The 14,051-nt window shown below is 45.0% G+C and overlaps 1 protein-coding gene across 1 annotated transcript in view; it reads left to right on the top strand.

Annotated features, from left to right (window-relative positions):
• The window catches only part of LOC125983610 (protein shisa-6), a 31,960-nt gene extending 18,475 nt beyond the window's left edge, over nucleotides 1-13,485 (top strand). Inside the window, exons 5-11 of the mRNA XM_049744989.2 lie at nucleotides 148-308; nucleotides 1,211-1,300; nucleotides 1,524-1,592; nucleotides 10,422-10,487; nucleotides 10,838-10,858; nucleotides 11,261-11,389; nucleotides 11,969-13,485. Of these exons, the coding sequence (XP_049600946.1) occupies nucleotides 148-308; nucleotides 1,211-1,300; nucleotides 1,524-1,592; nucleotides 10,422-10,487; nucleotides 10,838-10,858; nucleotides 11,261-11,389; nucleotides 11,969-12,588 (1,156 nt within the window). The 3' untranslated portion in view covers nucleotides 12,589-13,485. The remainder of the gene's footprint in view (nucleotides 1-147; nucleotides 309-1,210; nucleotides 1,301-1,523; nucleotides 1,593-10,421; nucleotides 10,488-10,837; nucleotides 10,859-11,260; nucleotides 11,390-11,968) is intronic.
• Nucleotides 13,486-14,051: the final 566 nt, after the last annotated feature.

Genomic DNA, 14,051 nt, shown 5'->3' with positions numbered 1-14,051 from the left:
GATTAGAATAATGTAATAGTGTGTTTGCTAGCTGGGCCCTCAGGTGTTCCCTCGCAATTTTAGAACCCATCAAGACTATACCAAAAATAAAGGCTAGCATGACATGTACAGCCGTCAATGTTGCTAACCATCGCCGTTTGATTTCAGAGCGTTGGCGGACATCTTGATGCAGCAGGGCCCCGTTCCCATTTCCCAATATGAGCATGACAACATGGACGCCATGATGGATGACTCGCCCAAAGACGGCACACCCGTCCGGACCGCCAAGAACAACTACACGCCCGTGCACGGCAAGTCCTCCAACCACGGTACTTTTCTTGTCTCCGGGAACGTGACGAGTTCAACATAAACGCCAGTCCGACTACGAATCGTCAAGCCGGCATGTCTTTTTCCAGCTAAACCAACTTTTTCCGTCGGCGCTCTGGGGGATCAGCTCTCGCGGGCGCTCGTTAAGTGCCCTACTAGCGCGTCCCAGATTCGATGGTGTCACCTCTCCGGAACGTGACACTTGGATAGTCACGTGCCAGCTAAAAGGCTAACGTGCTAACATCACCGCTCGATGACTTTGCTTTTGGAAGTGAAAACAACACTTGGGTGACTCATCAAAGAAAGTCATCATCTCTCTTCTGGTGCTTTTTTTTTTTTTTTTGTCACAGGGGGGGTAAACAAAGTGCTAATAACCCCATTTGTTTAAGCCAAGTGGAGGAATTAAGCGCAGTGCCGTTGTTGATCCGTTGTGGATTTGTGACCCTGGCAATGGCAAAGATTTTAATAACACACCTGAGAATAGTTTTGAAATTGCCATAATATGTCTCCCTTAACCTTTCTGGCCTGGCTGATCTTTTGTGAAAGACGACAGAATGTGAAGAAAAAGCCTCGGCTCATTTGCATAAAACCTTCTCTCTCGCCTCCCTTAACCGCCGTCACGCTCACGTATGCACTATTGATTAATGCTAACTCGGTAGAAGACAAGTGTGTTTTTGGGGGCGTAATTGATTTGCACCCCCACACAGCATGTCTATGATTGTCCGGACACTCGGCCTCTCAATGGCGAGAAGGTGGAAGGCGTCCAAAGTGACTCAGTCCCTTCATTAAAAAGCAAGCAAGAAACCTCCTCCGCACTGTGATCGCTCCTGTTGTGCAGGTGTATTTAATGTAGTGGTGGCGTCATTGTGTTGCTATGGTAACCAGTGTCTGTGTGTGTCAGCAGGGCACTATGGGATGGAGGCCCTTCACAATGCCAGCGCCGACATGCTCATCTCGTCAGGCTTTGTGACACTCGGGCGAGGACACCTGAAAGGTAACAAAGTCAGTTTTTAGTTTCATTCCAATCGTTTGAGTGCTGCGGACAATGTTGGCATTTCTACCGCCAGCTGGTGACCGCCCGGTCAAGCTTGAAGTGGCATCTCGCGTGTAACAAAGTGACACTTCCTCAGCGGCTAGTGCGAAGGCATCATTGTTGCACCATTGTTCTCCGCTCTGATTCATCAGCTTCTCATCTACGCTCGTTTTTGTCCCTACAGCGCAGCATTCCATCGACGAGTCGCCGCAGATGTCCTGGCAGAACGAACTGGACCTCCCCATGTCGTACGGTACGTCTAAAAATTGTTCCCTGCTTTGTGCTGAGGAGCCTCGGTCATTAAATCGATTCTTTGAATTTAACACGTGTTTCAAAAAACTTTGCCTTTGGAAAATCTGCGTAGCTTAATGCTAACTAATAATACAAAACGCCAATGACGGGTTATTCAAGCTAGCATCGAGGTTTCGATGTTATAACTCACGAACTTACCGAGTTGTCTTGCATACTATCGTCGTCATCACTTTTATTATCATAAATGGGTTGTTTTTCTGTTTCAAAACATGTTATACCAATTTTTGAGGTTGAATGTAACATATTGATGGTATTTTCATTCACTTCAACGGGAAAGTAAGTCAAGATACTTTTTATTATTAGTGGCTGCATGTTGTGTGGTTGAGTCTGCTTGGCTTCTCATTTAAAAGTCCAATTCTCTTCTTATATTATGTGCAAAATAATAGAGTTGTTACTTTTGATTTTTCTCTGTCCAAATAATTATCTCATATGAACTTGATTGGAAAAGGCTTTCCAAATTAACAGAGGAAAAAAAGTGACCTCGGAGCCTTCAACACATGTTCTGCCTAATAAACCATAAAAAGTTATTTTCAATCAATAAACTGCGCTGCACCATTACTTTGACTCAACTAACAAATGAAATTAGCATTTGGAAAGGCCAACACACACACACACATACACACACACACAACTACGCATATAAATATATATGAAAATGTCAAAGCTGCTGCAGTGAGAGTAAATCTTGTGACATTTTAAAACAATTAAATCACATTTAATAAATCAAGTTGATGTTTGGAGCAACTAGAATTGTGTCGGCTGGTTGTGCTGTTCCACTTGCTGGTATTGTGCTTCTGCTTCCGGTTAATTTCCTTCATTTAAAAGTAAACAGCCTCCTCCTGTCTGGGACCATTCCCAACATTTTGGATCCATGTTCTCTTGACATCAGAATCATCTTTCTTGACAAGACTAAGAAAGGCCTTTGGATGACAAATAATTTCTTTTCCTCATAATGTGAACACCCCGATTGCTCACTTGCGCTGTTTTTATCTCAAAGCGATGCAACCTTGCCATCTACTGGCATCTATTTGTCATTACAGTTACGTGAAAGAGATTCACGGTTGAAAAACATACTGGACAAAGTTTGTTGTTGGTAGTCAATGGTTGGATTCCAGTTGACAATTTTGAATGTCCATGCTATTTGTCATTTTTATTATTTTCGGTTTTGGGTCAGTTGGCTTCGTTGTGTTGCCATTGTTGGCTAGCGCGGGACGGTTCCATGTCCAAATATGGTCGCTTGACCGTGTACTTCCCGCTTTTTCACAAGATGCGCCCAAGGGGATTGTTACCAAACACCCACCACCTGAAACTCCTTCCTTCCTTCCTCGTCCACTTGCTGTGACCTTGGTGCATTTTTCCTGCCTTGCTGGACTCACGCGTGTGTTGTGTGGGTTTGCGTCCACGTGAAATTGAGAAAACCCCGCTAGAGTAACCCACGTTTATCTTTTGCTCTTGCTGACTGCATGAATCCCAAGCAGCAGCACGTGACAAGCCAACGGGCAGTCGAAACGTAAACATGTTGCCATGGCTACATCCTCGCCTAACATGTATGTACATTCATCTCTTGCTATCCTGGAATCGAGTGCAACTCGGACGGCTCGCCATTGCCATTCAAAAGGGAGCTGTGAGCGAATGTCACATTTGACATAGGTGGATCCTGTTAGCTTGCGCATTAGCATCACGTCAATATTTGTGATGAGAGATACCGCCGCAAAGACATGCACAACTGTTATGCAGCTACACTTTTTGTGTACAGTACACAAATGGGACGTAAAGGCAAGAGTACTTTGAGCCAATGGGAAGTGAAAAGTCAAGTTGTTACTAAAATATTGGGACACCTTGAGGAAAAGTGTTGGGACATTGATTCGTCACATCAGATGCCGGCGCTGATGTCACGTCATTATCTAAAGAGGGGGTGAAAGGCAAAGGGCAGTAAATGCATCATCTTTTGTTCTGTCTTTGATGTAGCAATTTTGCACAGAGGGGCTATTGTCGGCGGGTGTGTGGTCACAAGCAGACTCCTCAAACACACACAGACGCACAAATGATGGGCACACAAAGGGATGCTGATGATTGCGTCGCAAGTCTTCAGCAGGTTGGCGTCATTAGTCATGTTTGCTGTGAATGAAGGAAGACGCTGCCCACTCGCTTCCTGTGACCCTTCATCCCACACACACACGAACACACACACACACACAAGCGTCTTGCTTCATTCATCTCAGCAGAACCAGGAAGCTCATGATGGAATACAAAGTGGACTATTTTTTTTAGCCATGTTTTTTGAATGAGCAATGAAAAAACACCTTCAGCAGCGTCTTTATTTTGAACTCAGCATTTTCCCTTAGCCTCTTGTGCAAACTTTAAATTCGACAGCAATCTGACCAAAGTTGAAATTTGTCAAGTCAAGTTTATTTGTATAGCCCTAAATCACAGACAGTCTCAAAGGGCTTCACATAGCCAAAATTGACAATTATTCTCAAAGCATCCCCTGATCATAAGCTCCCAAAAGGGCAAGGAAAAACTCAAAAAACCCCTGCCAGGGGAAAATGAGAAACCTTGAGAAGGGACCACAGATGGAAGGATCCCCCTTTCAGGATCACCAGGTTATAATGGATGCAGAGAGTGCACAAGTAATACATAATATGAAAATCAATGAAAAAAAAATGGATGTCGGAGGTGCCCTCGATTGTCCTGGCAGTGTCCTCAAGGGGGCCGAGCCGCAGCTCCCCCATCCCGAACTGGTCCCCGAGAATCCAGCCAGCCGCTATCCGCTTTTGAGCCACCTAACCCCCTCCCCAGCCGGGGAGGGGGTGGGCAGAGAGAACAAAACAAACTCCGGCCAAATCGGCCATCACAAGTTAGTTAAAGGCCATCTCATAGAAATGTGTCTTTAAACGTGTCTTAAATGTTTCTACTGAGGTAATAGTTCTAATATCCATTGGTAGGGCATTCCAAAGCTCTGGAGCCCGAATAGAGAATGCTCTAGACCCTGCAGACATTTTCTTGGCCCTCGGTATAACTAAAGACTAGCGTTTTGCGAACGAAGGTTACGAGACGGAACATAAGGAACGACTAGGTCGACGAGATATGAAGACGCTAAGCCGTGCAGTGATTTATAGGTTAGTAGAAGAACCTTGAAGTCACATCTTAAATGGACCGGGAGCCAATGTAATTTGGCTAATATTGGGGTAATGTGGTCAAATTTTCTTGACCGTGAGAGCAGCCTCGCAGCGGCATTTTGCACTAACTGTAGACTTTTAATACTGGATTTAGGAAGACCAGAGAATAATACATTACAGTAGTCCAGGCGCGACGTGACGAACGCATGTATAATAGTTTCAGTTGTCTTTGCAGGATCCCTTCAGGAATCCAAATGAACCTGGCATGTCTGCTTTAAACCAAAATGGTCAACTTCACGTTTCCTTTAAATCATGCAGTCTTGAGATTTTTTTGTGGGTTAGGGTTAGGTATGTCTACCAAAATTCATGCCGCTTCGTCACACTAATCAAACTGATCTAAGATTTCTATTCCAAGACCCGCCGCGAAACATACAAAATGACCCTAAATAGCCACCTCAAGGCAGAATTATCAGAAGGGGGGGGGGTGTTTTGCTTTTATGGGTGAGTCTCATCCCAATAGATATGTCGACCAAAATCTACATCGCAACGTCAAACTAGCTCCAGGGGCTGAATTGTCCAAAAATTCTCATCGTGTTGGGCTTCATGTCGCCTGTTTCTGTCTGTTTCAGAAGCACACCAATACGCGCACGCGCGCGCGCACACACACACACACACAAGCTGCACAATAAATCAGTGCTGGTGCCACTGACTGTGAAATTAATTGAAGTTGTGATCTGGGGGCTGCGGCGTAGCATCAACATCATCATCGTCAGCCCGAGGAGACTCGTGGCAACTACAAGAAAAATAACAACAACAGCACATTTGTGCTTATTTTGGAGCAGCTTGACTGCATGTGAAGAAAACCTGGCGCTTACAGGGTTTTGTTTTATTTATTTTTAGGTCATCCTTTCCACCAATTGATAGTTTAGGATTACGTCAATTAATCTTGCTGCTGCCATTATTTACATTCCGCTTGCTTTGCTTCAAAAGCTGCATTTCAGCCCCTGCATTTCAAAAAGTGCTTTTTTTTTTTAGTGTTGGTCTCCCATGCAGTGAATCTCTTTTTGAGCCTGTGGTGTCCCTGAAGCGCACAATCTGTGCTGGCCCACATGAGGACACTTTTCTATCCTTTCTCTTTCTTTTGGCTTTGCCACTGTTGCTTCCTTTTTGGGTCACGCAGCAGCGGCGGCAGCATGAGTTCGACTTCAGTTGTACTTGTGCTAATGTCATTAATAGAACACAAATTGGCTGTGATTTCTTTTGTCCCTCATCATCAGTCCAAGTTGCAGTCTTGAAGGTTCATTTGCATCGTGTAAGTTTCTTATTCACTTTTTAGTGACTTATTGTGTTAGTGTCACAGCGCCCCTTCAGGCCTGGCTGATGTACAGCGGTGTGCTTTTGACATTTTTCAAACAATTCAGTGAGTGTGGGATTTTTTTTTCAAATAGGAAACACAGGATTATTAAAAAAAGAAGAAGAAAGAAAACAGTTGCAGTGTCATTAGGCGAGCGTGTAGTTGGGAGCAGTCAAAACGTGCAAACAAGCAGCAGGAAGTTGAGATCAAAGTGAGAATTTCACTTTTGACTTGAGCCAAAATCTTGCTCGCAATTAATTGACACTCTTCACGTGTCTCAACATTCGGCCAATCAGCTCCAATTGCGTCAAGATTAGACTGAAGAGAAATTCATGAGGTCGCTCTTGGAGTAAATAAGAAATGCTAACGCATTAATCACACTGTGAGTCGTCTCTGGTGTAAAACAAAAAAGTCGGCGCAGCCGTCATGTATTTCTTATTCTAATATTCAATAAAGTCATATTTAATAAGGCCGCGCCTCCAACGTGACCTTGGGAATCAATTCAACTTGAAGGCTTTTAAGCTCTTCATATCTGTGAGATGCATGCCAACCAGCTCATTAGCGTTACCGTTGGCGCTAATGCAGGCTAACGCGCTCGTTTTTTAAAAAAAAAAACCACAAAACAAACCATCTGGTAACATTACATCATCGTCTAAGAGACCATTTTTCCTTTAGCCTTTGTCTTGATTGTATTTCCTCACGTGTACTTACGTACATAAACTTTTATTCTTCCAAATAAACACACACGTTGAAGAAAAATACAAAATTGACTGCCCAACAATTACTTAGTAAAGTTTATTTCAATCATAAAATAGTAAATGTGTGTGGAGTATGTGTGCGTCTCTGTGTTGTTTTTGTTACCTTCTGAGCACACTCGAACCTTTTTTCCAATCTCTGTCTTTGTTGTCAGGACTTCATTCATCAATGGAGAAGGTTTTCTGCTTTCAAAAGTCTCACACACACACACACACACGCACACACACACACACACACACACACGCACACACTTGTGTACAGGGCCACCTTGAACACATTTTTTTCTTCTTGTGCGGGTGGCATGAGAGCTGTCAAAGGTCTCCCTGTGACGAGGCGGCGGGCATCATGACAAGCGTGTGAAAAGCGTCACGTGACGACCAAACCTTTTCAAAGTGCCTTCACCTCTGCTGCTTCCGCCTTCACGTATTATTTGACAATTCCACAAAAGTAATCGCGGTTCAAGTCGCATTCAATTGGGTCACTGTGGCGTGATGATTGACAGCTCAATGCTCTGAACGAGCTCATTTCTCGAGGAAGCGGCGAGTGAGAAGGTCAAAAAAATTGTTTGCTTTCATGAAATGAAAGAGAGAATAGCGCTTATGTCAAAAACTTCATTGACAGCCTCAAAACTGGGGTTTCGTTGGCACCTTAAGATTTGGACTTTGTCACCATGCTCAGTGGGAACCGTGTCAATCTTCTTCTTTGGTGTGTCGGTAAAAATGTCACATAGAGAAAAAGTGCCAAGTGAGGAAGAGGCTACGCTGCAGGGAGAAGGCAAAGCAAATTAAATTCCCCGTAAGAGCACTTGACCTCCTTACCGGAGGGGAGGGGCGGAGGGGGGCAGGAGGCGGCGCTTTGGCAGCCACCAAATGCCATCTTGGCCCCTCGTCGACTCCTGGCCCACTTTGCCAAACCAAACTCGACTTCTGCTTCCACTTCCTGGCTTGTCCATGCCTTACTTCCTGTGTTGCACTTGTCTACTTCCTGTGTGTCCCAAATGCACTTCCTGTGTTGCCCATCCCGCTTCTTTTTTTTTTAATGTTTCAGCTTAATGTTGCTGCCTCGTTTTTGTTTATTTCCCAAATCGTCATCCCACCTTTAGCAACAACAACAAAGTGGACTTTTCGGATTGAGTTGATGTGCTCATAAGCATCGAAAATTGTAAATTGAAATCTGCATCTGATGTGAGTGTCCTCCGCGTTGACTCGAGTCTCCAGAGACGAACAGCACGCTAAAAAAGAAGAAAGGAAAAAAAGGAGGTGATTGGGTGCACGCTATTTGGGTCGTTGCGTCCTCGCTGCAGAACAAAGTGCATGTGCTCCACTTGCGTGTGGCTCGCTCCTAATTTTTTTTTTTTTTTTTTTTGCTTTTCGGCACATAAGCAGATCCTTGCGTGCTCAACTCGCTTGACTGTTGCATTATGGGATGCAGACAATTAACGTGAGCCTCTTTCGGACAGACAGCGGCGGCAAGGGCACTCGCGCGCCGCAACTATGCATACTTGTGACTTACTCGGATGTGAAGTAGGCCGCGCATGATCGACCCCTCAAAGTAACTCGACGCTCAGCCATTAATGTCTAAAACGCTGGCGACAAAAACGAGTGCGCCCCGAAGTGAAAATGTCCAAATTGGGTCCAATTATCCTTTTTTGCCTCGCGAGTCTCGTGTGACTCGTTAGTGTGTAAAATATCGACACTAGCTTTTTTTTTTCTGCCTCTTTGCACATTTTCCATTCATTGTGTTGCCTAGCACCTTTCGACTTTTAGGTACGAATACCCGAAAAATCGACTTTAATACCGTCACAAAGTATCTAGACTTGGTCACTTCCCATAACTGCCCACTGCAACCACACAAGATCTGATAGCGGTCGGCTTCGATTTTTGAAACCAAAGCCACCCAAGGGGAAATATTGCAGTGGAGTTAAGTGGCCTCTAGTAGGCGCTGTGTTTGTTGACAAATGGACCGACCACTAGATGAACAAAGATGAGCGTCGAGTGACTTGATCTTTTCTGTACCACTCGTGCACATCCACGCGCACTGCCCCACTTAACTCAAAAGTATTTTAAGACGTCCCGGGAGCTTCTTCATCACTTCATCATCATCCTCCCTTCATGACTTCTCTTTCTCCATTTCACTCAATTTCCCCACTTTTCCACTTCTTATTCGCACCTCGTGCAAATCCAACCCAGGTGCTATAAGCGTGTTCGTTTAGCATTCGCGCTAGCGGCTATATGCTCGCAACGTTTAAACAGGAAGCAGGGTACTTGAACATGCGCTCGCTTTTCAGGTTGAAGATAACGAGCATGAGCAGATTGAACTAAGACGCCCTTCCTTTGCCTTTTTTGTTGTTGTGACTACCTGCTGTGCGAGCGCTCGCAAAATCAGCCCTCACTGGCTCATGATTATTATGTGCTGGATTGTTCCAGGCTGTGAAAATGTCTTTGATAAATATTCCAAGTGATTTTCTAATATTTTACAACCAGAGAAGCGACTTCCTGCGAGTTGGGAGCAAATAACAAAAAGTATTTTGCATATTTACAATGTCATTAATTAAGAATGGTTTGAGTCAGGTTGTGTCTGACATTTTATTGATACCTTTGTTCATAATAACGTTTGATCTTTAACAAGAGCGAAAGCCGTGCGGCACCGACGGCTCATTAGCTCATCACTGGGTCCATTAACTCCCTTGCACCTTTGATTCCCTGGTGTGCGTGCGCCTTGCGTGTGTGTCTGGCCTCCTCTCAGGCGCCATGATGTATTTTACATGAAAAAAAAAAAAAAATGTTGCCAAGGAACGAGCTAGCATGCGAGCGGGTGTCTAATTAGCAGCAAGATGGAAGACGGACAAACGGGAGCAACATGAAAGTGAAAAGTGGATGTTCAATGACAGCAGGAGTCGTCGCTTTGAAGATGTAGCACAGCGCATTTGCTCTTGGCTTGTTTGGACTCCCAACATGGCGTCAACCTGACATTTCCCATCTCCACTTGCCGTACACGCAATGTGTAAAGATTACGTGTATTTAGAGGCTGGTGCAGAAATCGTTTTTTTTTTTTTTTTTTGCTAGCTTACATCACTCTGTCAATTGTTGACATATTCGTTATGCGTCCTCCACCCAATTTGGTGATGCTCATCTTTGACTTCTGAAGCTGTCAATGGCGGTGAAAGTTAAAATTTTTTCAAACCGGTCTTGCATCATATTTTTATTTGATGGCTTTTGACTCGTGATCGGCGATGGACCGAAGGAGGCATGGCTGCGCAGTCCCGCGACCCTCGGCGAGGATAGCGGCAGCTTTGTGTGATGTTCCTTCTAACATAAGAAAGAAGACATCAGATAAATCTGTGATTATCCTCGCTGGCCACTCCGCTGCTCCCGGGAGCGTAGACCGCAACTTCCTGAATGAAATAAGCAAAGAACGTGCGCACAACTTCATGTTCCCTGCCTGCTTAGCCTATCAGTTGTGCCGCTGTGACATCACTGGCACTCTGAATCTGAATGCTTGTGTTTGATGCATGATATTGATTATTTTTTTTTGTCTGCAGGGAACCACCATCACCATGACTACCAGCACAGCCACGTGGATCTCACCGCCCTCACACCGAAGATGGGTAAGCGCAACGACAACAAAGCAATACTTTTTTTTTCTCTTTGAATGCATAGAGATACTCTAACGGAACTTAGCAATTAACTTATCATCCAATCAGATTGCCCCGAGGTCATCACCTATGCTTCTCCACACCACTAGGGGCGCTACTGGTGTCTTGTGTTTGCGATAATGTGCTATGATTGTTTAAAAAAATAAAAATAAAAGCAGTGATGTCACGGCATCACCAAACAATCATAGCACTTAGCTTAGCATCTAGTCAGATTGCTCCAAGCTCACGTGTTGCATCTGCTCGCTATGATGTGCTGCCATGTCTTGTGTTTCCCTTGACACTTCTTCTTTGGCTTTTGTTAGCAAACAGACATGCGCGACACGGTGAGTCCTCCTCGCCGCGACGGCTATTTCGTCTTTGTGTGTCCTTGTCACTCTGCAGCTCATTGGAGGAAAGTGCATGGTTGATTCTTTTAATTGGGGACCTTCCCAATGGGCCTTTGTTGCGAAGGCAGAGGAAAGGAAGACAAAACAGTATCACGTTGACACCAATTTCAGATTTTTAAAAAGCATTTTGTGAACTCGCTCGTTGTGGACAATGCGAGGAGAGTGGAGGTGTTGCCTCAAGCTGCTCTGCCCCTTATCAGTGTTTTGCGAAGGCTGTTTTTTTTTTTTTTTTTTTTTTTTTTTTTTTTTTGGTCAAGGCATGGTGACAATTCCAATAATGATGATGGCTTGTGTCCTGATAACAGTGATGGCAAATGTTGATTGTTTGCCCCCTGGCAGAGCGAGCAGCGCGGAGCAACAACATCCTGACGGCGGCCACCGAGCCCTACGACTTGTCGCTATCCAGATCCTTCCAGAATCTCAGCCACCTTCCGCCCTCCTACGAGCTTGCGCTCTCGTCTGACTTGAGTAAATTCACCCCCTACACACACACGCGCGCGCAGACACAAACACACGCACTTTATCACAATGCTGCTAATGCTACTCATTTACATAACAGGAAGTGTTCAAATCAAAACTGTTGTCTGTCACAAGAGTGAAAATATATGATTAGAATTATCATGATGATGATATAATATTATTATTTATATAATATCATAAAAATATAATTATTATTATTAGGTCACTATGTAGCTCAATGTACTTTCTTGATTACAGGCAACCATTTCATTTCTTGTCTATGTAGGCAAAAGACTGATCAAGCGCGCTCAAAAAAAAAACATTTGGAGCACTCATAAGTTATGTTTGCGCTGTTTATGTCGTTGTTATTAGCGTACTCTCGCTTTTGGCGGGGGTAGGGACCAATCCTTGCCACAAAAGGCAAAAATCACTCCAGAATCGATGCCCTCACCAAGGGTTACAATCACCTCCAAAATGCCACAAGATGGTGGCAACACATTGCATGAAGCCCCTCGACTCACATCAACATAGTTCCTCGCCCCACCGTTGGCAGACTGAACATGTGACGCCAATGTTCTTGTGCGTCAGGTGACAAGGAAATGGACGACTTCTATGCCAGGAAGCGTCACCACGCGGACTTGGGCGGCCGAGGCCACGCCCACATGGCCAAATTGAACGCCGACCCGCCGTCGCACCATCACCATCATCACCATCATCATCATCAACAACAACATCAACGTCAGCGTCCTCGTCGTGTCCAGCGCGCCATGTCGCAGGACCACGTCCTCTCGCCACCCCGGACGCCTCGCCGCGGGGACTATGGTCTCCCCTCGTACGGCAACGGGGCCGCCGCCGCTGGGTACGGGGGTGCTCGCCACCCGTCGGAGGAACTGCTGCTGTCAGCTGAGCGCCTGCGCTCCCAGGATACTTTGCTGTCTCCCGCCATGCGCCGCGACAAGTTCCGGCAGAAAGCCATGGCACGCGCCATGTCACACGCTGACATGCTGATGCCCACCACGCCCGTCCACGAGCGCCACCGCATGGGAAAAATGCTGTCAGAGCCTGGCGACGCCTACAACACGCTTGGTGTTAACACGCACGCCAGCACCGCCAAGAGGCAGGCCTTTGCTTCGCGCCGGACGCACACCGTGGACCACCTTCAGTTCAGCGCGGGACATCATCACGCGACCAATGAGGTCACCGTGTGACTGCAGAAGGACCACTTCCTGTTTCTGCTCATCCACTTCCTGTTGCCCCCTAGAATGGCGGCCAGCAGCACCACAAGGGCTTTGTCGTGGCAAACCATCTTCCATTTTGGAACATTCATGCAACTGTGCAGAAGCGACGTCATATTTGTGTGCACACAGCCACGCAAACGCTGGCGATGATGTCATCGATACCTAAACTGCGAATGCTAAATGCTAAACGACATCATCTTTACTGTTTTATTCTTAGCATTCCTGCGGTCAGAGAAATGCGAGCGATAATGCCATCATTCGCTAAAATGCTCATTCTCAAACAATGCTAAAATTGGATTATTTTGTTATTTTGATCTTTGAGTAGCATCATCAAAGATGACATCGTCATTAGCGTTCACGCGGATACGCTCCAATTTTGTAAATACGCTTCTGTAAACACTCTTCCGCTCTTTCTTTCCTTCTTTCTCTAATGTAGACTTTTGAATATCTATATAAGACTCACATTTACGTGAAATGTTGATTTATTAACGTCGCTACGATCGGGATCATTCTGCGTCCAAGAGCTTGCGGAAATAATCAGATGTACGGCGGCCGATCAGACTCCTTGACAATGTCGCCTCGTTTGTATCAACTCACATCTGATTAGACGGATGGACCAAAAAAAAGTTTGTTTTTATACCTACTGTGTGCGTGTGTGAGGAATATCTTAAACTCCGCCCCTTCCTCTTGTTTCCAGCCAATCAGTTGCCAGAATGTCCTCTGTTCCCAATTTAATGTTCACTTGATCTTAATTCTTCTCTGACAAACTTCAATAAAATCCACTTCTTAGGTTGTTGAACTGATTGACAGCTGTCATGTCCACTATTTTTGTTTTTAGATGCAATAAAACTGGAAAGTTTTGTTGAACATGGCTTTATTTTCTATTTATTTATCCTCACTAGTTCGGTTAATTAATAGAACAACTAGTGAAGTAAATCCGCACTAGTTTACATTTGTGTTTGATCAAGTCGACTTTTGCAAGGTCACCAGTCGTCAACTACTTTATAGTTTTGTGTAACTAGTAATGCAGCTGCACCCCATCGAGCCAAACCCGACTTGTCAAATTCTGTAAATTCGCAGCACTTGAGTTTTTGAGCCAGCCCGAATGTGCCGTTAGATTTTAGCCGCGAGGCAAAGTCGGCAAAGTCACCTTGGTTGCCACGTTGCGTTTCAGGTGATCAATAGCATTGATCGCTAGCTGAGGAATTAGCATGTAAAGTTAATGAAGGAGCCAAACAGGACGTTCTCTGAATGCGATAGCGGTGACGTGCTAACATGTTAGCCTGAGGCGTTGCAGCGTGGTTGCCATGGAAACTATATTAACTTCCCAATCAGCAAGAACATTGTTATAATAAGATAATGCTAATCTGTGCTAACGCTGCAGCTTTGCTTACCTATTGGCTTCGATGCTTTTGTAAAGTCATTGTGAGACT

The sequence above is a fragment of the Syngnathus scovelli genome, chromosome 16 (genome assembly GCF_024217435.2).
Source record: "Syngnathus scovelli strain Florida chromosome 16, RoL_Ssco_1.2, whole genome shotgun sequence".
NCBI lineage: Eukaryota > Metazoa > Chordata > Actinopteri > Syngnathiformes > Syngnathidae > Syngnathus > Syngnathus scovelli.
Note: the sequence above shows the minus strand (reverse complement) of the source record. Positions and strands in the feature narration are given on the sequence as shown.